Source organism: Aplidium turbinatum, chromosome 4 (genome assembly GCF_918807975.1).
Source record: "Aplidium turbinatum chromosome 4, kaAplTurb1.1, whole genome shotgun sequence".
In the NCBI taxonomy this organism is placed as follows: domain Eukaryota; kingdom Metazoa; phylum Chordata; class Ascidiacea; order Aplousobranchia; family Polyclinidae; genus Aplidium; species Aplidium turbinatum.
This window is the reverse complement of record NC_137475.1, coordinates 5,719,203-5,743,815: the sequence shown is the minus strand read 5'-3', so window position 1 is coordinate 5,743,815 and position 24,613 is coordinate 5,719,203. Positions and strand designations below refer to the sequence as shown.

The 24,613-nt window shown below is 38.7% G+C and overlaps 3 protein-coding genes across 3 annotated transcripts; all 3 read left to right on the top strand.

Moving 5' to 3' along the window:
• The first annotated feature begins 3,415 nt into the window (after nucleotides 1–3,415).
• LOC145768855 (uncharacterized) lies at nucleotides 3,416–4,927 on the top strand. Its single transcript, XM_082580461.1, has one exon. It carries the CDS (start codon nucleotides 3,416–3,418, stop codon nucleotides 4,925–4,927), a length of 1,512 nt encoding a protein of 503 aa, XP_082436587.1.
• Nucleotides 4,928–5,260: 333 nt separating this feature from the next.
• LOC145768854 (uncharacterized) lies at nucleotides 5,261–6,526 on the top strand. Its single transcript, XM_082580459.1, has one exon. The coding sequence runs from the start codon at nucleotides 5,261–5,263 to the stop codon at nucleotides 6,524–6,526; it is 1,266 nt and encodes a 421-aa protein (XP_082436585.1).
• Nucleotides 6,527–9,060: 2,534 nt separating this feature from the next.
• On the top strand, nucleotides 9,061–23,762 carry LOC145768409 (growth hormone secretagogue receptor type 1-like). Its single transcript, XM_082579894.1, has 9 exons — nucleotides 9,061–9,273; nucleotides 11,152–11,280; nucleotides 12,719–12,848; nucleotides 15,540–15,668; nucleotides 16,407–16,546; nucleotides 17,176–17,312; nucleotides 19,237–19,359; nucleotides 22,630–22,765; nucleotides 23,124–23,762. Exons 1-9 carry the CDS (start codon nucleotides 9,242–9,244, stop codon nucleotides 23,230–23,232), a joined length of 1,065 nt encoding a protein of 354 aa, XP_082436020.1. The 5' UTR covers nucleotides 9,061–9,241; the 3' UTR covers nucleotides 23,233–23,762.
• Nucleotides 23,763–24,613: the final 851 nt, after the last annotated feature.

Here is a 24,613-nt window from a genome sequence, read left to right as displayed (position 1 = left end):
TAAAAGAAACCCGTTGTGTCGAATAGCACAAAACGTGTGTGGCGAAATGTTTGATGCCAGGCGTTGAAACTTCGATCAAACCATTCTCCCGCAGTGTTCAAAATGGCGGCGCTGACGCCTTGGGAGTTTCTCGTGTGAAGCGTCGCTTTTAGACCTTGCTTTGAAGTACCTGGCGCAAGAAAGTTTACGTAAGTTAGCACTCTTATGATTGCATCACGTGATGCCCCCCCCCGATTGTTTCTCGACCTGACGACGTTTACTCCTCTCTCAGTTTTTTTTTTTCCTTTTTTTTTTCGTAAGGCACAGCGTTTGTCGAATAGTGATGGCGCGTGTCGAGTGACCTCGTCACCGAAAAAGGCAAAAATCGCAACCCTGATCAAGATCGTGATCTTTAAGATCAAGATCACTTTCAAGATCACTTTTTGTGTAGCCTACTTGAAAAAAAATGAAGTTTTTGATCAATGATGTTGCAAAAAATAATAACTATAAGCAATCTGGGTAAAGGTATATAGTTGGTATTGCTAACTTTTATTTTTAACTACTCGATCGCTGGCTTAAGAATTGTAATAAGTTAGTGACTGTTGCTATTATAGGCCTATCAATTGTTGACGTAGTTTGCTTAGAATCGCAACGTCACCCCCAAGGCCGAGGTTAAGTTCTGAAAAGTCGCAAAATTTGCAATTAGTTTTATACTTTTTATTTATAATAAATAAATAAAAATAAACTTTGAACCGCATCATTTTTACCAAATTTTTGTATGGTTCATGTGGGAGTTTTTATTCGTGTTACTAAGTAGTTTTAACTTTCACTGCATTATGTAAATGTTTATTGCACCATTTACCCACCTGGCAACTTTGATACTGTTGTCTGCTATTATAAAAGTTCAGAGGTTTGCGGTCTGACAAACCGCTCCACACTCAGACCCTAAACAAGTCTTGGTCTGATTGATTTGCTGCAATAGACCACTTTACATGACCAAAGTCGGCTAGAATCCAGATTTTTTAACACCGCCATTCTAGACTTTTGAAACATCTAAAATTGGGTCAATAAAAGCAAACATTTCTTTAAAATTCACATTTAATCATTTTTCATTATACGTCAACATAAAGTACACGGAAGTTGACTTCTTTATTATGACCAACACAGAAAACTTTTTCAATTTTGAAATGGCAACACTGACCAGATTAGATGGATACTTTAAATCGTCTTTTGTTGGGCACATATCATATTAACAGTGGCTTAATGTTAGTAGTTGCCACTACCTACTTTGTACAGTACGAGTTCTAAAAAAATGCCTCTATGTAGGAAGTAAAATTCAATTTTAAAGTGATCTTGATCTTATTGTTCTTCAAGATCAAGATCACACAAAAAAAGTGATCTTAGATCAAGATCACCAAAAAAAAAAGTGATCTTGAAGATCACGATCTTGATCTTCAAGATCACTTGTGATCTTCAAGATCAAGATCACGCCCATCTCTGATTACATCATTGTTTTTTAGTTTCGAAATCGGAAGTTGATATCTAAGTAACTTTGGGTCATAACAAGAAAAACAAATTATAATATTTCCTTTGTTTTGAGCATTTAAAGAGAATGTCCCCACTGATTGATAACCCCCGTTGATAATTTGTGCCACAAATAGAGTTTTTTAGGCAACTGACCTCAACTGACTGGTTTGTTTTGATGCTAAACCCGCTACGTAATGCCCAATGTGTTGTTATTGTGAATGCTGCTTCGTTTAGCGGTTTATTTGAGCGTCAGCAAAATCTTACATTTTGTCTACTCTGTGTATCTTGACGTTGAACCAACGTAGTTAGAAGTTTGCGCCGGCAAAGGCAGCTTGTATCTTTTTGAGTATGACGCTATCATTCGAATCATTTCTCTTCTCTTTTCGTACTATATATGAAGTCTGTTCTTAGCAAAATTCATAATTTTAATGTTACATTAGTTTAACTACAGTACATGAACGTACCAATTCTGTTGAGAATCGATTTAGTAGTTATAAGGATCGCCCGACAAAATTTCGAAAGACCGTGATCAACGATAGAAGATAACGACACGAGGGTCGGACTGTCTTGCTATTTTCACGCGTCCACGATGTACTGGGTGGTATCGTTTGTACATTAAAGTTATCATTTGTTTTATACTTCTCATCTACACTCCTTCTGTTCGATCGGTTGCGTCAACGACAGCTTCCGAAAGGGTACGTCGTCAAGCTAAATTAGATAGAGAGCTTGCGCTGGCTAATCTATTGTCGATAGATAGTCAAAATAAATTTGACCTCGAAGTGTCCCAAAAGAAAGCCCAATTGCGACAAGAGAAAGCCGCATTGGAAGAAAAGCAGCATTTCCAGATGCAGCTTTTGGATAGCCAAAAAAAGAGATTAGAAGCTTTATCTGCTCTTCGAAAGGCAGAAGCAGCAGACAGAGTAATTAACGGTCCTGACATTTTCCAGCCTGATTCGTTAAATGAACACGAGCCTGAAATTAAATCGGGGGGAGAATTTCTATCCCCACCTATAATCACTGCACCTGTTTCTTTGTTTTCACGGTCGCCTGGTGAGCCTGTTCCTTTCACTAGTCCTATGAACGTTGCGCCCTCAGTTGGCAGCGATCTTAGCGTTTCCGACACGTTCTTGGCTCCGCCGACATACCCCTCGGGTAGTTCAGGTAAACTTGCAAGAAAAGGGTCAAGTTATGTGAAACAAAGCGCCATTGTTGAAGCCCCGCGAAGGGAAACTTTGCCGAAAGTGTCGCTTTCAAAGACGGATCCACCGTCTATAAACTACATTAATAGGTCTAATACATTTCATATGTCTGGTGAACCCTTTCAAGTTGCTCAGACATTTGTGACTTCTTCAAACCAAGGACAAAGATTCTCCCCGCCCGTCAATGTTGATGATCACGACAACTACTAGCCTACCGGCAACAAGACACGGAGGAACGTCAACCATACATGGATAATTCAAGGTATGGGAATGGAGACAATTTGCCAGGTCAGTTGACACAAACTCAAAATTTGCGCCCTCAAAACAGCGTCGATCTACTCTCAACATTTGCTGAACTAATGGTAATGCCCAAATTGGAATGTCCCACCTTTCATGGGGACCCAGAATCATATTGTGCCTTTGTGAGGTTCTTTACTGAAAACGTAGACGGTAAAAACTACAGCTATCAGTAAAGGTTAGCCATGCTTCTGCAACACACCGAGGGTGCGGCCAAAGAAGCAGTTGCACACTGTAGTTCAATATTGTCCGAAAGGGGCTACCAAGAAGCGCGCAAAGTGTTGTGCGAACGGCTTGGCAAACCAAGAGTGATCGCTGAGGCATTTCAGCATAGTCTGATGAAAGCGCCAAATATTAGGAAAGCGAATAAATTAGACATTTCAAATTTCTCTAATCGGTTGAAGCGATGTCTAATGACGTTGGAAGGGTTAGGCGACTACACCGACCTCAGCAGCATCGATTGCCTGCAAAAATTGGCGGAAAAGTTACCCTCTTCGATGTTTGAACAGTGGAAAGTTAGGTATGCAACCATTTACAACAACGAGGAGCGTAAGCCAAACTTTAAAGATTTTGTTGTTTTCGTAGAGGAAAAATCTAAACTTCTTCAAGCGTACCCGGAAGAGTTTACCTTTTTAAATTCAGCCTCAAGCAAGGGACGGAGTGACAATGACTTCTCGAAGCGAAAGCTATGTGCGACAGTCTCTGTTGGTAACCCGCATGTTAGCGACGCAAAGCAGCAAGCTCATAGGAAATCCTCGCTTAATGATTTCCCACGACGTTTACAGTGTGAGTATTGCTCAAAGGGACACGTTACATACAAGTGCAGAGATCTTGGCAAATTGCCTGTCCAAGAAAGAATGGAATTTGTCAAAAGAAAAAGATTATGCTTTGTATGTCTCGGCCCTCACTTTAGCAGTAACTGCAAAAGTGACTATTTATGCACTGTAACAAACTGCGGCAAACGCCACAGCCGTATTTTACACAGGTCTCAACCCATCAAGGAAGGCAATTTCGATGAGGTCTCTTCAAAGAAGAAGGAGCAAGACACCACAAGCTTCTATTGTTCTAAACAAGCGTCAAGAGGGTTTCGAACCGTTGTACCTGTGAAAGTAGCGGCTGGAAAAAAGGTAATCGAGACTTATGCTTTTCTGGATAATGGGTCTGAAGCATCGTTTTGCGATGAGCAGCTAATACGCCAACTTGGCATATGTGGCGAACCAGTAAAAGTCAGCGTTTCGACATTAACAAAAGAACTATCTCCACTAAAACGGTTTAATGTAGACATGACCGTGGAAGAGATTGCAAGTGAAACGTCAAAGTTTCATCTAAACAACATAATTTGTGTAAAACAATTGCCTATTCAACCTAACGAAACGTTAAGCAAAGCTGACTTGGAGAAACTGCCTCATCTTCACAATTTAAAGTTTCCAGAAATTAATAAAAATCGGGTTTCTATGCTAATCGGGCTTGACTGTCCAAACGCTCACAGGATTCTGGAAATGAAAGTGGGCGATGGAAAACAACCAAACGCCGTTCTCACACCGTTTGGTCGGTCTTTGCTGGGCCCCGCTTTAGAAAGCGATCGAAAGGACGGATTGCAGTCCTATTTTATTCAAATGGACGATCACGTCGATAAAGCAATACAAAGGTCATGGTTTCGGGACTTCGAGCCGGATAATGCGCTACGTCCCACGTCCAAAGAAGACAGGCATGTCTTCAAATTGCTAGAAGATGAAGTTACCCACACCCAAGGTCAGTACTGTTCACCACTGCCTTGGAGAAAGGATGTTGTCTTGCCTGACGGAAGCCGACATATGGCTTCCAAACGATTGTGTTCTTTGAAAAGGCGCTTAGAAAGAAATGACGTACTTAAGCAGAAGTACGTCGATCAAATTCAGTCTTACTTAGATGAGGGATACGCCTAAGAAATGCCAGCCGACACTATATGCCAAGGGCCAGAGTGGCATCTTCCTCATCACCCTGTGCTTAACCCTCGGAAGCCCAATAAGGTGAGGGTTGTGTTTGACTGTGCTGCTAAACACTACGGCACATGCTTAAATGATGCCTTAATGCAAGGTCCCGACTTGGTTAACCCATTGGTTGGTGTTTTATCGCGTTTCCGCCGGAATCCTATTGCACTGGTCGCTGATGTGCAAGCTATGTTTCACCAGGTTAAAGTAAAGCCTGACGACTGTAATGCCTTGAAGTTTCTATGGTGACCCGGCGGTGACTTTAACCAAGCACCAACCACCCATCGAATGCTCGTTCATATATTTGGAGCAACTTCATCCCCGTGTATTGCAACATATTGCCTTAAAAGGACCGCCAATGATTTTAATTCTGGACAAGGTCCAAATATCTTTGATATCGTCGAAAATGATTTTTATGTCGACGATTTACTAACTTGTGTCGAAACCATCGAAGAAGCAAAATCTACCGTATTAGGCCTTAACCAGTTGTTGCAGAAGGGAGGTTTCAACTTGACGAAATGGATATCGACAAGCAGTGAGGTCCTGGACACAATTCCCGAAGAAAAAAGATCCCAAACTGCTAATAATGTAATGCTAGAAGAAACAGTAAGTGAAAAGGTTTTGGGAGTATATTGGGATGTAAAACAAGACGAGTTTGGCTTTAATTTCTCCATCCCAATCGACAATAAAGAGTTTACTCGGCGAGCTATTTTATCGCACATTAACTCTATTTACGACCCTTTGGGCTTGGCCGCTCCCTTCATTTTAACTGCTCGCATAATGCACCAAAAAATTGTCCAGCAGCAGCTGGGATGGGACGATAAACTTGCACAACACGAGTGTGCCGAATGGCAAGGGTGGTTTTCACAACTGCCACATCTGTCAAAATTGCGTTTACGTAGGTGCATTGTTCCTCCAGATTTTGGAAAGGTAATTAGTTACCAATTGCACCATTTTTGTGATGCCTCGATTACAGGATATGGAACGGCATCATACCTCAGGTTGGTCAGCGAGTCTGATCAAGTTTATTGTACTTTTATGTGTGGAAAGGCAAGGGTAACACCCCCAAAGTCTGAAAGTATTCCACGCCTGGAATTAATTGCCGCGGTTTTAGCGACGATAACAGACAAATGGTTGAGCGAACAACTAGAGTTGCCAAGTCGTCTCAAGTCTGTATTCTGGACAGACTCGTGTGCTGTCAGACGCAGCATTGCTAATGAACGTAAGCGATTTAAAATCTTTGTAGCTAACAGGCTCGCTAAGATCCATCGTCACACCGAGCCGGACCAATGGAGACACGTTCCAAGCAAAGTCAATTCGGCTGATGCGGCATCGAGAGGATTAACTGCAAATCAGTTGGTTCAATCCCGTTGGCTTGTCGGACCTAAGTTTCTGTGGGAACCGGAAGATTGTTGGCCGACGGCACCTGAAGCAAAGCATTCTGAGATTCCAGATGAATTCAAGCCGCTGGAAGAAAAAAGCGTTGCGGCAGTCCAGTGTTCAACCGTCAGTAAGCATGCTACGGCTAGTTACCAAGCTCTGTCTAATCTGTGAATCAGATAGACACGAGTAACAGTCCTCTGTTTTCTGTTCGACGGTAATAGGACGTCGACCCCTAGCCGGCAGAAAACAAGACAACAAATAGAATTGCACATAAAACAGTCTGACATGCTTGATGCATATGAACTTTATAAACAATAAACGAGCCTTGCTCAATGCTCATGCGAACAATGTTTGACGTTCATCTGATGAAAGAAGAAAACTGCAAATCTACGACCGGATGCACCACAAACACGAACATTAGGATTCATTATGTTTGCATCGATCACAAGATGCCTGTGTTTGTTGTCACGTGAACGTTTTTGTATTTTAAAATATGTTGTTTGTCAACTCCATATTTTAGGGGGGAGTGTTACGTTCACTGTTCGCACCCTTATTACATCATTGTTTTTTAGTTTCGAAATCGGAAGTTGATGTCTAAGTAACTTTGGGTCATAACAAGAAAAACAAATTATTTCCTTTGTTTCGAGCATTTAAAGAGAATGTCCCCACTGATTGATAACCCCGTTGATAATTTGTGCCACAAATAGAGTTTTTTAGGCAACTGACCTCAACTGACTGGTTTGTTTTGATGCTAAACCCGCTACGTAATGCCCAATGTGTTGTTATTGTGAATGCTGCTTCGTTTAGCGGTTTATTTGAGCGTCAGCAAAATCTTACATTTTGTCTACTCTGTGTATCTTGACGTTGAACCAACGTAGTTAGAAGTTTGCGCCGGCAAAGGCAGCTTGTATCTTTTTGAGTATGACGCTATCATTCGAATCATTTCTCTTCTCTTTTCGTACTATATATGAAGTCTGTTCTTAGCGAAATTCATAATTTTAATGTTACATTAGTTAACTACAGTACATGAACGTACCAATTCTGTTGAGAATCGATTTAGTAGTTATAAGGATCGCCCGACAAAATTTCGAAAGACCGTGATCAACGATAGAAGATAACGACACGAGGGTCGGACTGTCTTGCTATTTTCACGCGTCCACGATATACTGGGTGGTATCGTTTGTACATTAAAGTTATCATTTGTTTTATACTTCTCATCTATGGGTGTGAGTTCACGGGCGGAACTAAGAATTCATTTTCAACACAACAGCAGCATTTAAGTTATCGCAACGGTTAAATTGTGGAACAAGCGAATTGGAAGAGGCACAGTGGCGCAGTTTCAGACGCTTGACATGTATCTCGGAGGCAATGGACTTGAGTTGACAGAGGCGTTGAAGGAGGACATACCTGACCATTTAGGCCAGCTAGCCAAGAAGATGGACAACTACTTTCCGAATTTGGACACGGTTACAGTCGGCTAGTCTCCAATGGTGCACTGATCCCTTCACATGTGATGACAGCCAGGTGGATGATGACGACTTTCCGGCCAATGAAAAATTTATCACTCCGAATGAACGAAGCGTTGAAACTTGATTTCAAGGGGAAAGGCTTAGAAGTTAGAACCCTTCTGGTATAGCAGACTCCAGGACGCACCAACATTAGCGACACATAGGCATTAAATATCCTGACATCTTTTTCAACAACATAGGGCCTATCGCTGTGAACAAGGATTTTCAACTGTCTTGAGAATGAAGACAAAGAAGCGCAATCGCCTGGATGTCAAAAGCGACGCAAGAATCGCCCTCAGTACCACAAAGCTCAGGATCACAAAGCTGGCGGCTGAAGTCCAGGCCCAACCTTCGCATTGAATGTTTACCACACATTGTTATCTTGTATTCAGTATTGTATAGCATTTTGATTGTCATAGTTAGTTCTTTGAAATACATAGCAATAAACACTTTTGTTTTTGAAAATTGGTCGTGGGGGTAATTGGCTCACTTCAGGATGGAGATTAGGGTAGCAGCCAAAAAAGGTTGGGACCACTAATGTAACAAAATAAAAAATTTCAGTCGTTAGACCAATAGTTACGCAAAAATAACATGCTGTATTTCTAGTTTAATTACACAATTTCAGTAGGATATTAATTTATTACTTTGTAAGAATTATTTGAAATAGAAACACTTTTCTAAAAAATCTTTTTACAGAAAATTTACGACTTCACCAACTGCTCCAAACTAACCCACATAAACAAATATGCCTATTCTCATATTTATCTGTTGAAAGCTTAACCTGGATTCTTTGAGGGTTAAAGGAGCCCTGGTAGGGAAGCACTGTAGGCTAAAGGAGAATGCCAACGGAAGTGTGATCTTTGTAGTGCATTTTGTCTTATTGTTGAGAATCATCTTTATATGGGCAGGCGACACAACTAAAATTAGAAAAGGAATTTTTTTTTAAAAGTACCGTTGACATGGACTGACTTGACATGGTTGACATGGATTTTTAGAAAAAAATTAGTGAGATGAAATTTCCCAGTTGTTTTTTTTTTTTTTGGTTGCATTAACTGTATTACTGGTTGAATTAACTATAACTATATGGCGTTGTTTCCCCTTATAATAAAAAGTTCGTCTGGCTTTGTTTTATTACAGATTAGCTAAAGTGTGAAACCAGAAATGTGTGGGTACTTCCTTGTGTCGAGTAAAATGCTTATTCAGCACTACGTTTGTGATGACTAAGTTATTAAAAGTTTGTAAATGAATAAAATAGCATCACCTACTCTATTTCCGTTTTGCTGTCTTAAAAGACACACAAGTCATAAGAGCTTTCAGTGGTTCAATGTGAGTACTAAATTAGAAGGACTTAATTTGGTTTTCTTTCCTTGAAATCAAGATGAACTCAATCGAAACCAACACTACGAAAATGTAAGTTTAACTTTGTATTCTTGGCAGTAGTTCAGTTTATTTGTCAGAAAAACAGTAGGCTAAACACAAATAACAACTAGTTTGCATTGTTGATTTGTTGTGTAATACAGCTTTGGTAGAGAGTTTGCTTTGTTGAACCATGATCGTGCTCAAAATTTTTAAACCTTTTTAGTTTGCAACATAAAAATACCAAATTTACACTTGCAAAATCCAATGATACCATTGCTTTTTTAGATATTGAAATTAAACACAATGCTTTTGACACCTGGATCTGGCGAAAACCTACCAACAATGGTTTGCTTTTAAATTATAACGCTCTATGCCCTAGCAAATGGAAATCTGGTTTAATCTTGTGTCTGTTATCTCGTGCTCGTTTGGTGTGTTCTGATGATCAGTTGTTTCAGAAAGAAATCAAGAAATTAAAAAACATGTTTTATTTAAATGGATATCCTTCTCACTTTTTCAATAAAGTCTTAAAAACACCTTCATGGCTGATGAACCAAAAGACACGCCTGAAGAAGTAGATTTTAATAATTTTATTAGTATACCCTTTCTAGGAAAAGATTCAACAAGTTTTGCGAAAAACGTAGCTAAACTGATAAAAAAGAAATTTTCATGTGACATTCATCCTGTGTAGGCTATAAAACTTTTATAGCTTATGCTCTTTCTTCGAATGTTGTGTATAAATTTAGTTGTTTGCGTGACGCAAACCAGACATACATTGGTATGTCAACCAGACATTTGTTGACAAGGGCCGGGGAGCACTTAAACCCAAACCTAACAACTAAAAGTGCAACTAAAGAGCACATCGCCTCTTGTGAAACCTGCACTGGCAATGTCTCAATCGACCAATTTAAAATCATCTCTCGAGGCAGATCTGATTTTCAGACTAAGATCATGGAAGCCGAATCAAACGTAACAATCCATCTCTCAATCAGCAGTTATTCGCCTGTAGCTCATCATTCCTTTTGTGTGTGTTCTAATTGTTTGTCCAATGCCTGTAGTCTACACCTCATGTGATCTGTTTCCCACCGCATAATTTACTCGCAACCATTCTCGTATCATTTGTTCAGTTTGTGCGTTTGGTCCAGAGTGTCGTTACAGTTACAGTGCATAGTCAAATTTATCTTACGATTTTTCATTTTATGTATTGCAGATTTAATTCCTGATGAGGACACACCTAGGTGTCAAAAACGTTTGAGTTTATTTTATTTTAATTATGTTATATTTTGTGTGAAATAAAGTATGCTAAACCCGCTAAAGTTACTATGTTTTATTTCATTTAATTGGCATAATAATTTACAAAATTGTTAAATTACTTTATAGCGCTGTACAGAATATGGCGATGTACACACCAATAAGAAGGCAACAATACACACGTGGGAGTAATAATCTGCAGCATTATACAGCACATGCATATGTAATGATATCATTGTTTAAATTAAACCATAGCGACCATAGAGAATAATTATATTGGTTGATAGATTGCTCCACCAATCACACGCAACCACACCCACACGTGCTGTCCATCAATAGTGGGCTCAACAGAAAAGTTTAAAGATTGGATTTCATCATTAAGCTATCAAAGATAATCAAAGTAGTGTCTATCAAATGAGTGAAGACTTTTTTTGGAACCCCCCTCTGATTTGCCGTTTTTGCTACCTTTTTAATGAAATTTGGCTTTCAAAAGTGGGTGAGCCAGGCCCACCCAGAAAATAAAGTAGGTGGGCCGATGCCCACGTGGTTCCTCTATGCCTGATCAGGACAAACATGTGAAAATAAAACCACTATAAGCTATAACGCAAAATCTAACGGGAAAAAGGCAAAACAAATTTGTTTAAAGAAAGCACAAGTACCTTAAACTTTGTTTTGTCTCAGGCCCTTTGCAACACCATACAGCCAAAGTGGAGCTATATTTGCAGCAGCTACATTATTTCCATTGTGCATCTTTGGAACTGTTGCAAATATTCTCACCATAGTGGTGGTCTTGACATCCTCAAGACTGAAGTAAGTTTGTCAATTTACAAAATTATTGAATCACGTTAAGTGGTTGGAAAAAGTGTGTCTGTTTATTTTTTGTTTTATTTGTTTATTTAGTTTATTTGTTTTACGATTTAGTCCGCCCCGTTGACTCAGTGGTTACGCGCCCTGGCTCAAAGATCACGCCGCGCTGGTTCGACTCTCGTGGTGTGCGCTTGAGCAACGCATAATAAGGACTTCTCTCCATTCAGCGGCACTTGGTGAATGGAGTAATCCCCCGGCAACAACACTTCAATAATCGGAAAACTTCACTCTGTCAATCTCGGTAACCGGCCCTGCGTCAAAAGCCTCTACAATGTATGCGAAACTACCAGGAATAAACCTATCAAGGCTTTGTCAGTCCGAAGATAAAGATTCAAACCATCCAACCAACTTTTTCACGACTTTAGTAGCCTAACATATAGCCTACCTGCTAACTGGTGCGTGTAGCTTTCCTGACCAGCTGGTTGTGGTCTCAAACTCGGTCCTCAGACCATAACAACTTATGCCAAACCCCAAATGGAGATGTAGTTTCAATTATTCACAGATGTGATTAAAGTTTACCCCATAAAGTGTAGCCTATTTGTTTAATTTACAACCTTAATCGGCTAAACTACGATCATAGCGTACTAAAACGAAATTGTATCGTATCAAAGACAATAACAGCCTTACCGGTGCACATCAAGGAAAAAATGCTTTATTGTGTTTTTTGCTACTGATGGTATGTGACAAAATGTGTTAGAGACCTGAAAAGACTCTATTGGCACGACACGCTATCGTGTCTTGGTGGAGCATTTAACGACATGCTTGAAGGTGACGCAAAGACTGATGTTCTTCTTTTCAGCCCACGTAAATGTTGAACTACAAGACACAAGTTTATAGATAGGCTACTACAAAACATAATAAAAGTTCCAAATAGATATTTGCATTCAACTCGTAAACAGTCAACGTAAAATCAGCTTCACTGATTGTTTTCACGACTGTATAGCCTACGGAAAAATTATAGTTTTAATAAAAAAAGTCCCCGCCAATGCAACATTAAACTCGCTTTTGTGTTAATACGACTCCTTGGGCATGTGTCTTCTAAAGTAGGCCTAACTTTAAAAACTATAGTGCGAAAATTTTTTTTTCTTGGCAGTATTTTTGCGTTGATTTGATTCATATCTTGTTTCTTACAATAAAAAGTTCGCCTAACTTTGTTTTATTGCAAATTAGCTGAAGTGTGAAACCAAAAACGTCTGGAAGCTTCCTTGTGTATAATATGTAATCAGCAATACGTTTGTGATGACTAAGCAGCCTCTTAGATGGTCTCACCAAGCACAACGCGGCCAAAACACGTGCATCTTTCTCGTAGATCAGGAGCTTATGGCATTTACAGACTAGTGTTTTGAAAAGTTTATAAATAAAAAACGTAATTTCTGGTTAGGTCAAGCTTTTATTACATCATGATGAGCTTGTCCGTATCGGATCTGATATCGGCTTTGATTAGTCCTCTTTTTGTGTATCGACGCACTTGGGGCTATGAAGACTGGCAGTGGACGGATGGTTTGTGTAAGGTGAGCAAAAGAGTGCTGTAATCTATCTTGTTTAAGCCTAACAATATGTAGGTTAAATTTAGCCCATATGTGAGATAATACGATATGATACATATGATGTCATATAAGCAATGAATACTATTAATATTACAAAAAGTGCTCAATGCCAAGCAAGAAGTCAAGCAGAGCAAATAATCAAATATAGTTATTAGGGAAGGTGGGGCAAAGAGGGACGCGGGGCAAAGAGGGACATTCAAATTTCTCCTGAAATACAAAATAAAATAAAAATAAAAAGTTTTCATCGGAAACTTTGTTTGAATGACTGGCACCAGATGTAATTGATTTATAAAAAATGATTTGAGGTGACAGCGGTTGTTGATAGTCGGTTTTGCACCTAAATTTTAAAAAGTTGAAACAAAACTCTTTGAGTTTTATGAAGTGTTACGGGGCGAAATGTTTCAAATGACAATGGCCAGTTATTACATGGGTTTGTGTTGTTAGGTCATGGGTTTGAGACAAAGCAAGCTAAGTTAATTTTTCTTAATGGACTAGCTTGGGGCAAAGAGGGACATGCAGAATGGGGCAAGCAGGGACAGTGGAGGTGTATGTATATTTCCATTAATGTTTTAATATAGACCCAAAGTCAATCTTGCCTGTGGCAATACTTAGGCCTATGAATAAATAAATGTACTGAAGCAGTGAAGTGGATATTTAATGGCTTGGTTGCTGTTGGATAGTGATTCCAATGCTTGTAGCCTAAGCCTAGACCATGGGTTTAGCTTATTAATAATCATTAAACAACTTATATTTGTAGGATTTGATTTTGATCTATTCTAACAAATTTCTTGGTTTTGAGCCCTCAATATTCAAAAATTTAAACCTCAGGGAAAAAAAGAAACTGTCCCTCTTTGCCCCGGATGGGGGGCAAAGAGGGACAATTTTCAAAAAATAAAAAATTGCTATAACTCAGCCATTGCTCAGAATTTTTTGATAAAGTTTGAGTTGGAACATTCATGAGTTGTTGCACGCCTGTGTATAAAAAAACAGTCGGGATCCATTGAGAATTACCTAAAATATGGCTATTTAAATATTTTTGTCCCTGCTTGCCCCACCTTCCCCTACTCTATAAAACCTCTTCAGCCTGTTTCACCCAAACAGGGGGATCATCAGAAGGTTCTTATTCAAATAGAATCTTTTGATTCTATTTTTAAAATAATAGGAATGATTCTATTCGATTAAGGATCTTCTGATGATCCCCTTTTTAGGGTGAAACCGGCTGAAGAGGTTTTAGAGAGTAATAACTATATTTGATTATGATATGATATACAGTAAGTTATAGACCTAAGATAAATAAATTTGGGACTATGAAATATTAAATGCAACCTTAAGCTTCTCGCTTATAGAGTGATCAGCAGATGTTTTCTAATAGAATTGCAAACAAAATAAGCGTAACCGTGGGAGAGTAAAACATTTTGGGGGAGCGAACGAAATTTTCCCAAATTTTTCAAAATTTGCCCATCTTTTGTCGTATATATTTTTAAAAATATAAAATTACTCACAATCTCTAAGGTAGTACAGTCTAATAACTCTATAGTGATCAACTTGGCCGTGTACGAAAACACAGGCAACAAAACGTATAACGGCAAAACAAGGCTGAATTAACTTTAATCTGCATTCATAGACCTGTCAGTGTCCCAAATCATCAAATTGAAACATTGGGTAGCACAAAAAATATATATATTAAGCCTAACTGAATTCAACAACAATTTAAACTGAGATTTCAGCAATAACTGGATAACAATTGCTAATATCCATGTCGCCACATTATTTTTAAATCTTCAGCCCAACTTCAATAAAAAGCCAATAAAAAGTAGCTCAATCTTTTCAATATGAATATAGTCTAAAGCAGGGGTTCTTAGACTTTTTTAACGCGGACCCCTTAAAAAAAATTGGTTTGCGTGGACCCCCTTTGTAGCCTAGTCCGAGAAACTTTTTTGATCAGCAAGAATTGTACATAACGCAATAAAATTAAAATTTGGTTTTATTAAATTTAAGAAATAGCAAATGCAGAGTGTTTTTCAATATCTTTGATTTAATTTCATTAATGTTTAGAATGCTGCTGTTTGTCTTCAACAAGAACATGAAGTTGTGGCTTTGTGTTTGATAGGATATCCTAGTTGTTTGAACTTAATCTTTTTTTCTTTTGAAAAATTTATTCCATTTTTAAAATTATACACTAAGATTTCCATTGGGCCTTCATGGACCCCCTAAAACTGGTCCGCGTACCCCTTGGGGATTCACGGACCACAGTTTAAGAACCCCTGGTCTAAAGATTTGTAAACTTGCATTGAAAAAAAACTAACATGACAACATATTTACTTATCAAACCAGTAACATTACTTAATCCAGTTTAATCCATCAGGCCTTCAAATTTATATAACTTTTGCGTAAATAATCTTTGTAAAAATGTAGAAAAAAAAGATGATAAAGAGAGAAGGTTTGACAGAAACAAGCACAATTGATTGCTATTTTCTCATCGATACTCTTCATTGTTTCGTGGGTAGCCCTGAAAAAGTTATGAATTCCTGTAGTTTGACATTTACTGCTTAAGTTAACAACAAGAAACTTTGTTACCCCTAGACCAACTTACATTCGAACGTACAACGTTACGTTATTAGCTTTCAGGAACGTTTTGCTTGGAATGTTTTCCAGATCTTTTGGGGAGCCGATCTATGGACATCTTATGTCACTGCCATACATATCTTGATGTTTGCCTTCCTTAGATTCATCTCTGTCTTCTGGCCACATCGCTTCAACTCGTTCACTCTCTTCAGAACTAAGGTGATATTTTTGTGACGTGACGTACTATAGCCTATAGCCTACGTCAGGAGTGGCTAATCGTATGTCAATACATTTTAAGTGTCCACTTTAATTAAACACTAAAAGTGTGTTAAAATGTTGACCTACAGCGGCAGCCTACTGTGAACTACCTTCAAAGGTTGCGCAGACGTTCTTAAGACTTGTGAAAAGTTTAAAGATTTCATGGGCACTTTGTACTAGGTGCGCGTAAACTCAAAAACCTTGCGGTTGTAGCCGCAACACTATGTTACTGCCAGTCGCTTGAGACTCAAGTTTATACACGTGAAATAAAGAATGAGACATCGCCGATCCGAGGTAGCAAAAGGACAGGCCATTGGCTTTAAACCCTCATGTGATGCGGTGGTAACTTAGAATACAATTGACTTAAGTTGTCCCATACCAACTTTAGTAGGAAATAACTTTCAAACTCTTATACAACATGAGAATCGTGGGCTTAAAATTGATAAGGTAACCAATAATGGAATGACCAGGGCCGTTGAGAGGATATTTTGGGCCGATACCAATGAGATTCTAGGGCTCCAAATCAAGACATTCTTAATAAAAACGCACTATATCCTGTAAATACGCGATGGCTTCTTCAAGTTCCCTGGCAACTTAGAAAAGGTTAAGGGTCTTTAAAATCATCCCAGGCACGAGTCTAAAAGTACCCCCTGGACCCCCTGTCAACGTGACTGACACTGACATTAACATTCTTTTCAGATAGCTATCGTAATAGTTTGGGTTGTGACATTTGGAATCGGTTTCATTCCTTATGCTATCTGGTTCGGAGCGTTTAAAAGGATGAGGATGAATGGCGTACTTGGATCAAACTGGCCATCTTGTTCCTTAGATGTTGATCGGTAGTCTACTCAAAACATCTTTTAAGTTTTGTGTTGCCTTAAATTAAAAACTAATTGTACAGCAGCAAACATATGAAACTGTAAAGTATTGTGCAAGATTCATTCCTGCAGCTATTAGCGGCTTTTAGTCTTCAGCGTTACGCTGCATAAATGATAACATGATTCTGTAGTCATAAATGTTCAAATATCAAAGTACCTGTAGTCTACCCCAGACAGTTTTACATTGATTCAACGTCTGCAGCTTGAATCAATGTAAAATGACAGATTTTGCTGTTTGGGACTACAGGAGGCTAGGTTTCCTCCAAGACAGCTTTCTCAATATAGCGCTATAACTATCGCAGACGTACGTTGCCAACAGAGCAACATAGCCCGGTATCTTCATTCTTCACACTGTGATGGCCTACAACGCAGAAACAAAATTTAGCTGGTTTGTATTGGATTTTTGTATGACATTACTAGGTAGCCCATCTACAGCCCATCTATAACCCATACAAACTGACCCAAAAGGATCATATTAGTATAATTGTTACACTTACAATGACATATTACAGATGAACTTAACAATAATTACAAAGCTAACTGCTACAAACTGCTATTGTGGCTGATCAACTTATTCTTTGACCACGCAGAATTTTTGAGTTTACAATTTACCCCAAGATCGCTTACTCTATCTTATTCTACATTCCTATCATCCTGGTTATCATCTTGTCCCTTGGAATCGGCGTAAAGTTGTTCCTTTTGCGAAGAGAAAGGGAACAACTCAGAGGTAAGCAAAAAAGATTGAAGCTTTTAATATGAGTTTATTAGGGAACCTATTCAAAAGATGTTTCATTAACATTCAGGACTTGCGACATGTTCAATTGTTCAATGCTGGTGCAATTGCATTAGCTTACATACGATGTCTTCTTTATTGCAATTGTGAATAAAGTTAACGTGGATTACAAGGCAACCTTGCAAAAATAAGTTTAATGGACAAAAATGGAACAAGAGAATTTATTTACAATCGTATCAACAATTTGGAAATTGATTGTGAAAATAAGCTTCACCTACTGTAATTATTCTGTGCTATAGCTAACCTCAAATCTGAAAAGTAGGTACTTATTTATTGTTGTCTGTATTGCCAGTCAGTCTACTATAGGAAGTTCTCGCCTTTACCCCGGGCCGTGTGAGCAACATCTTGCCTCCACCTCCCCCGAAATCTACTAGTGGGCTCCTATGTTTAGTAATTGCCCTTAAAAATAGGACAAGAAAGCGTTAGGTTATCGCCGTGTTCCGGTTTCTTAATTGCCCCCTCTTGATTTGTAATTGTGCTGGTATTGAGTTTGCATTGTTTCTTCTTTGTTCTCCGTGACATGGCCTACCTGCGGACGGCGACGTTTTACTCGTAATTATTGCTTCTGCCACGTGCCTGGAGTCGTTGTGTTTGGAGAGGCCCCTTACCTTTTTGTGTAAAATTTAGTATTGGTAGAACAAGCAAGAGAGAATACCAGGGCGCCATTATGAGATGTGTGTGCTACTGTACTTTGAATTTGAGTTTAACCATTTTGAAGTTCATAAGTGTGTATAGTCTTTTTCCCCACTTCAGACTAAATAAATTAACATAGCCTACAGTAATTAAAAGACTGCAAGTTATGGTTTTGACAGGATGAAGGTTTAAGGGGGATTGTAGGTAAGCATTAAGCTCCTACTCTTTTGACCAAGACGCAAATTCATTTTATATTGTGAAAAATTCACATTCATCATTTCAGCAAAGAGTAAACAATCTAGCCGGCAATGCAGTAGCAGATCTGGAAAAACGTTGGAGAAGGACCAGAATTTTAACAAAGCTAAGATTTACAAATTAAACAGACAATGCAAAATGTAATGTCCTAAAAAGCAAAGTCAGATAGGGGTGAGGGGAGCTTGGCCCCCGGAAAATTTTGATCAATATAATTTTATTTTGGTCACTTTTTAGGCATTATGGTGCAATAATGTTTTTCTTTTTTTCATCAAGATGCACACTTTGTATGTAACCATAGATCGCTTTGTTTGTAACCAAATTTATCAAATTAAAATTGGGGTGGAAGGTTTAGTTTAAAAATTCAAAATTTAGCTTACCATTTTAACAAAAATCATTCACTACTACCGAAGCATTTCAATAATTTATTTTTTTAATACAATTTGGATAGAGAGGTAACTTTTTTAAACCATAAACAGACATAACCTAGCAACAACACTGCATTTAATTTAACATTATAAAAACAAAAAAACAATAAGCTAACGTTTTCGGCTAGTCATAGCCTACAGCCCTTTTTCAAGCCTATAAGAAAAATATTTTTATAAGAAATACTAAAGAATAATACACTATCACAACAAGAATATGGACAAATCTAAACATTTGAGAAACTTGCTTAACTAGCTCACACAAACTGATAACTGAAAATTAAGCAGCACACCGGGTCAATAGAAATTAGCACATAGGCTAAACATAGAGAGGAGCCAACCATTGAAGAGTTTCGAAGGTATGGTTGTGGATTCTTTTCTCTCTTCTTTTTAACATCTTCTCTAACTGTTACACCAAAGCATAAACATGCTGGCTCCTAAAAAATAGCCTATGCTTGCTTCTTGATGTAAAGTTACAGTCTTTGGTTTGAAACTATTTATTTGTTAGCGTAAATTGTTGAAAACAAAAATAATAGTTTGAATTTTAGGTAAACATTTCAAGAACAATCCTGATTCGACTGAAGCAAAAAGACGTGTCAAGGAAAGACAAATGATCCTTCAACTTTCTTTGATTGTTGGCTCATTTTTAGTCGGATACATCCCAAGAACGGGTATGATCAAAACTATAATTCAATAATAGGCCTAGTTTGTGTTAGGCTAATAGGCTACATCAATTCTAAACTTTAAGTTGGTTAAGCGGCAGTAGTAGCCTATAGCCAGGGCTGTTAAGAGGGTTATTTGGGCCGGTATCAATGTGATCCCCAGGTCCCAAATCAAACAAACGCACTAGGCCTATATCCAAAGTATACGAGGTAGGCTAATTCCTTCAAGGTTCCGGGCACCTTAAATAATTTCGATCCCGGATACAAAAGCACCTCTTAGATCTCCCTGTTAGCGCTACTGAGTGTAGCCTACTAGTTGTTGACGTATAACTTCACGTTGATGCCAGATGACAACATAATTCAAAAAGGCCAATGATCAAATGCTAGATATAAATGCCATGTCTTTGACGTACGGTAGGTATATAAAAAGAGTAAGCTAGGCTAGCCTAAATCCTATTTTTATACTCTGCTCTCCGGAAAGGAAAATGATTCACCGTTTGCCTTTTTAATTGCTTTGACTCTACTCTGCCAATAGCCTATAACCTGTTCTTAAAAAGCAATTATTTGAAATAGGAAATTTTTTTCTCACCAAGCCTAAAAACATTGCCAGTAGGTGTGAAGTTAAAGTTGCATTTATTTTAGATGTTGATCCATAAAATATTGCAGATTCATCGCTACTCTGCGAAATAAAAACTAACTTTAAAAAGTCTGTAAAGTTAGGGAACGTTCAAATATTACGTAACGCTTTTTTTCCGAATTTTTGACCCCCCCCCTCCCCCATGTAACGCCAACGTAACGCTTTTTTCAATCCTCCCTCCCTCATGTAACGCTTTTTCAGTACGAATTCAGCACAAAAAACTACCATTCCGTACTCGAAAGCGTTACGTAACGTTTTGTTTGAACCCCCTCCCCCCAATGTGACGCTAACGTAACGTTTTGCATAAACCCTCCCCTCCCCCTCGAAGGCGTTACGTAATATTTGAACGTTCCCTTATTCGGTTAGGTGGGGCTGTTTTTCATGCAGCCTCAACAGATTCAAAAATTGCTGTAAAATACCAAAAGAGGTGGAGCTTCAAAGATAATTTTTAGCCAATCAGAGCGCTTGAAATCCAGAATCTCGGGCTGCAGAGCAGTTTGGTAGGCACTTTAACATTACCCACTCGTCGAAAAGGTACGCAATCATGCGTGACATGTTCATTCGCGATTCAGCTGATTTCAGTCATGTGACTCGACACGTGATATTCTGATCGAAAAATTTTAATACAAAGAAGTTTAACTGAATGCTTCACCACAACCACCGTTGCCCAAGCCCGCAACCAGGGGGGGCATTGGGGGCATTTGCCCCCCCCAAAATTTTTTGAAAAATTTTTAAGCGTTCTATGCAATATGAAATGTACTATGAATATTCATATGTATCTGTTTGTTTATGTTGATGTAAATATATGTTATTGATTAATTTATGACTCCAGTCGTGCCAATGCAATTTGTAGACTACAGATGTTGTATTTTATTTGTAATCGACTGAACACATTACTGTATTATCGTAATTTTCTTCCTTGGGTAGTCATAGCTAATTGAGAAAAGGTTACAAAGGCTAGTTTCCTTTAATGCTGTACTAAACAAAAACGTGATTGACATAAGTTATGACCACTGAACCGTAATATGGTAGATTGGTAGTGCCACACACTCTATCAATAGCGTGGACATTAACATAAAAATGTCACAGTGCATCATTTTAATGTTTGTTCTTTGATAAAAATTAAATGCCCCCCCCGAAAATATTTGCTGGTTGCAGGCCTGCCGTTGCCTAATGGTTAGGGCAGAGGAGTAGTAATTTTGATTTCGTGGGTTCGATTCCCACCCTCTGCTAATACTATTTTTTTTTCTGCAACTGAACTGAGTGCAAGAAGGATCTTAATGGTAGCCACTTTAACAAGTCGAAATTGTGACTAAAACACAAAGCAATTTCACATTGAAAAGCAGGCACTCTTTGACGAGTGGGTGATGTAAAAGTGCCTACCGAGCAGTTTGCCCAATAGCGGTGTTGTCAAACACCGCTATTAATATTTAAATTAAACTTTTAATATTTTAATTTTCGACAAGCAATTCGTAAGTGAAAAAAGTAACCGGGTCGGACAAACACAAAAGAAAGCATATTTTCCCTCTTCTCGTTCTTTCAGGTAGGGTTGCAGCCCTGCAGCCCCATGGCACGAGCCGCCACTGCTAGGACTGACAAAGCCTTGATAGGTTATTCCTGGTAGTTTCGCATACTTGTAGACTAGAGGGTCTTGACGCAGGTCGGTTACCGAGATTGACAAAGTGAAGTTTTCCGATTGTTGAAGTGTTGTTGCCGGAGAATTATTCCATTCACCAAGTGCCGCTGAATGGAGAGCAGTCCTAAAAGTGAGTTGCTCAAGCGCACACCCCGAGAGTCGAACCAGCGCGGCGTGATATTGAGCCGTGCGCGTAACCACTGAGCTAAAGGGGCCGAGCTAACGGGGCGGACTGAGCTAACGGAACTAACAAAGTGAAAGAAATCGAATAAATCTGGTAGTTGTGACGACAATTTGGGCGCGGTACCAATAAATAATAAAATAATATAAAAATAAAATAAGTAAATATGATAAAATAAAATCCTCGGGCCCACAAATCAACAGATTTAAAAAAATGTATAATATCGAAAGAATACGCAGTGGTTTTTTTCAAGTTGTCGATCTCCTTTGGAAAGATTATGGCCTCCAAAAATCATCTCCGGTCCAAACGTAGCCTACTCCCCGGACCTCCTTGTCAACGTTGCTGCGCATAATTGAAACAAGATGGTTCAGGTTTGACACCACAGCCATGATTGCAAGTCAATGTAAAACAAATGCGAGGACGAGTGGTGGGTGGGATCGCGCAACGTTCGTCCGGTAGATGCCGCTCCAGAGTGATTCTGTAAGACACTTGATCCTGCATCAAAATAGTTGGGAACAGACTCGATGACCGCATGCCCTTCGCTGCTGCTTGGAACTATCTGTTGACGTTGTGTTTCCTCTGTGATTCGCCGTCTATTGCATGTTGTCCCAAAGAGTGCAAAATTAAAAAGTTATCGTTACAATGCACTAATGCAGAGGTCTTTAAAATATTTCAAAGAATAGTCAATCTACAGTAGTCGAGTAGGCCTACGAAGGCGTCATCCAAATGACAGTTTCTCAGAAATGGAGACAAATTTGCTTTTTGTGATAGACAATAAACACCTAACATTGATATCTTAATCGATCTATTGCTATTGTGTTTCAGCTTTCCATTTCCATGCTGTTACTGTTCCTGCAAGTCAATCGCAAGCTGTTATTAATTGGTGGTTTTCCGTTTGTGAATATCTGACTTTAAGGATCAGCGAGTGTCTCAACCCGATATTCTACAACATATCGTCAAGGTGATAATAATAGTATTATTATCAATAGCCTAATCAACGCAGTAGCCTACATGCATGCCCAGCTAAAACTAAACTAAATAATTTTATAGAGGCTAATTTTGTGACTAGAACTAATCAATTCCGCCCCGATAGTCCAGTGAATGAAGCGCTTGACTTTGTATGGGAAGAAGCGAAAAGATCAAGTAATAAGCTGGTTCGACTCTTGGGGCGTGCGTTTGAGCAACGCATTTTAAAAACAAATCAAATCTGTTGACTTCATTTACAACACACAACACCAATAGGCTACCTATCCGAAGTCCCGGTTCGAAAAATAAGGAACCAGTAATGGCAGTATCTGAAAGTATTTTTTTGTTTGTAGGAAGATGAGAGAAGAGACAAAGGCGACAATGCAGATGATTTGTTCAAAATGTAAGCAAGTTGATGATGTCAAACACGTCACAGCTACGTCAACTCAGTTAGGCCTATAAGGAAAAGTGAAACTTTCGTTATTGTTACTCAAATGCAAGCTCGATTGCTAAATGCAGGCTACTGCATCACTTGAATAGCGATTCCCAGGTTACTAACAATGCGTTAGATAGATCTATTGTGATAAGTGTTTCAGAAAAGCAACCTAAATTTCGGGTTTGAGATTATAAGCTCCAGTTGGAAAATAAGATTGCTTAAGCAGCCTATTCGTTATTGTCTTCATGTGATTGCATAAATTTTTGCTTATTTTGCTATACTTTAATAAAAACGTAAAAAATCAGGTGTTCTAACTTATAGCTACATTAATATACATCGGTCATCATCTTCTGAAGATGACCACGTGTTTTCTTTTTGATGACATGTTGAACTATAATATAATTAAAAATCAACCCAAACGTTTTCGACACGTACGTGTGTGTGTGTCCTCATCAGGAATTACTTATTGCAGATTTAGGCTAAGTAATTCCTGATGAGGACATAGCCCACGTGTCGAAAACGTTTGAGTTGATTTTTAATTATGCTATTATTATTGTGCAATACACTATTGAATATGATCAAATCAGTTTGTAGCACACTTGCAGTTTTTCTCTTTTGTCCATATGGGCTAACCTATTATTTTAATAAGTTAGGCTACGTTTTCGACGCTTGCTCGTGTCTGTGCATTGCGGTTTCATTTTTTATTTGAACGATCTGCTCTGTTCTCGAGCTTCGAAGATCAATTTTGGTGTTAAATCTTTATTCTCGGACTGTCAAAGCCTTGATAGGTTATTACTGGAAGTTTCGCATAGGCATACTTGTAGTCTGTCATTTGCATACTTGTAGTCTGTAGAGGCTCTTGACGGAGAGCTGGTTACCGAGATTGACAGAGAAGTTTTTTTTCGATTGTTGAAGTGGAGTTGTCACAAATTATTCCTGTCATTAGGTGTCGCTAAATGAAGAGCAGTCTTTAAAATGCTTTGCTCAAGCACACACCCAAAAACTCAAACCAGCGCCGCTTGATCTTGTAGCTTCTTAGCTCATGAAGTCACGCGCTAACAAACTGAGCTATCTAGGCGGACTTGGAAGAATTTAACCTATTCAGGCTTACGCCCCATGGCTGAAGACTTAAATTAAGTGGACAAAAAGGCAAGAAAGCGTCTTGTGACTACCTTCAGACATGCCATTAAGTGTCTTGCCAAAGACACATCCCCATATAGGCTACTCGTGATGGGTGCCGAACCGGTACCCTTTTAGCAGTACCAGTGCTCTAACCATTCGACCATGTACCTATGACACAAAGCAGATATGAGCAAAAGTTGTTTGGCATGCATGAGGAACACCGTTGACTTAATATCTCTTCTAGTTTCCATTATTTCTTGGTCTTGTCTATCGTTGTTCGCAAAG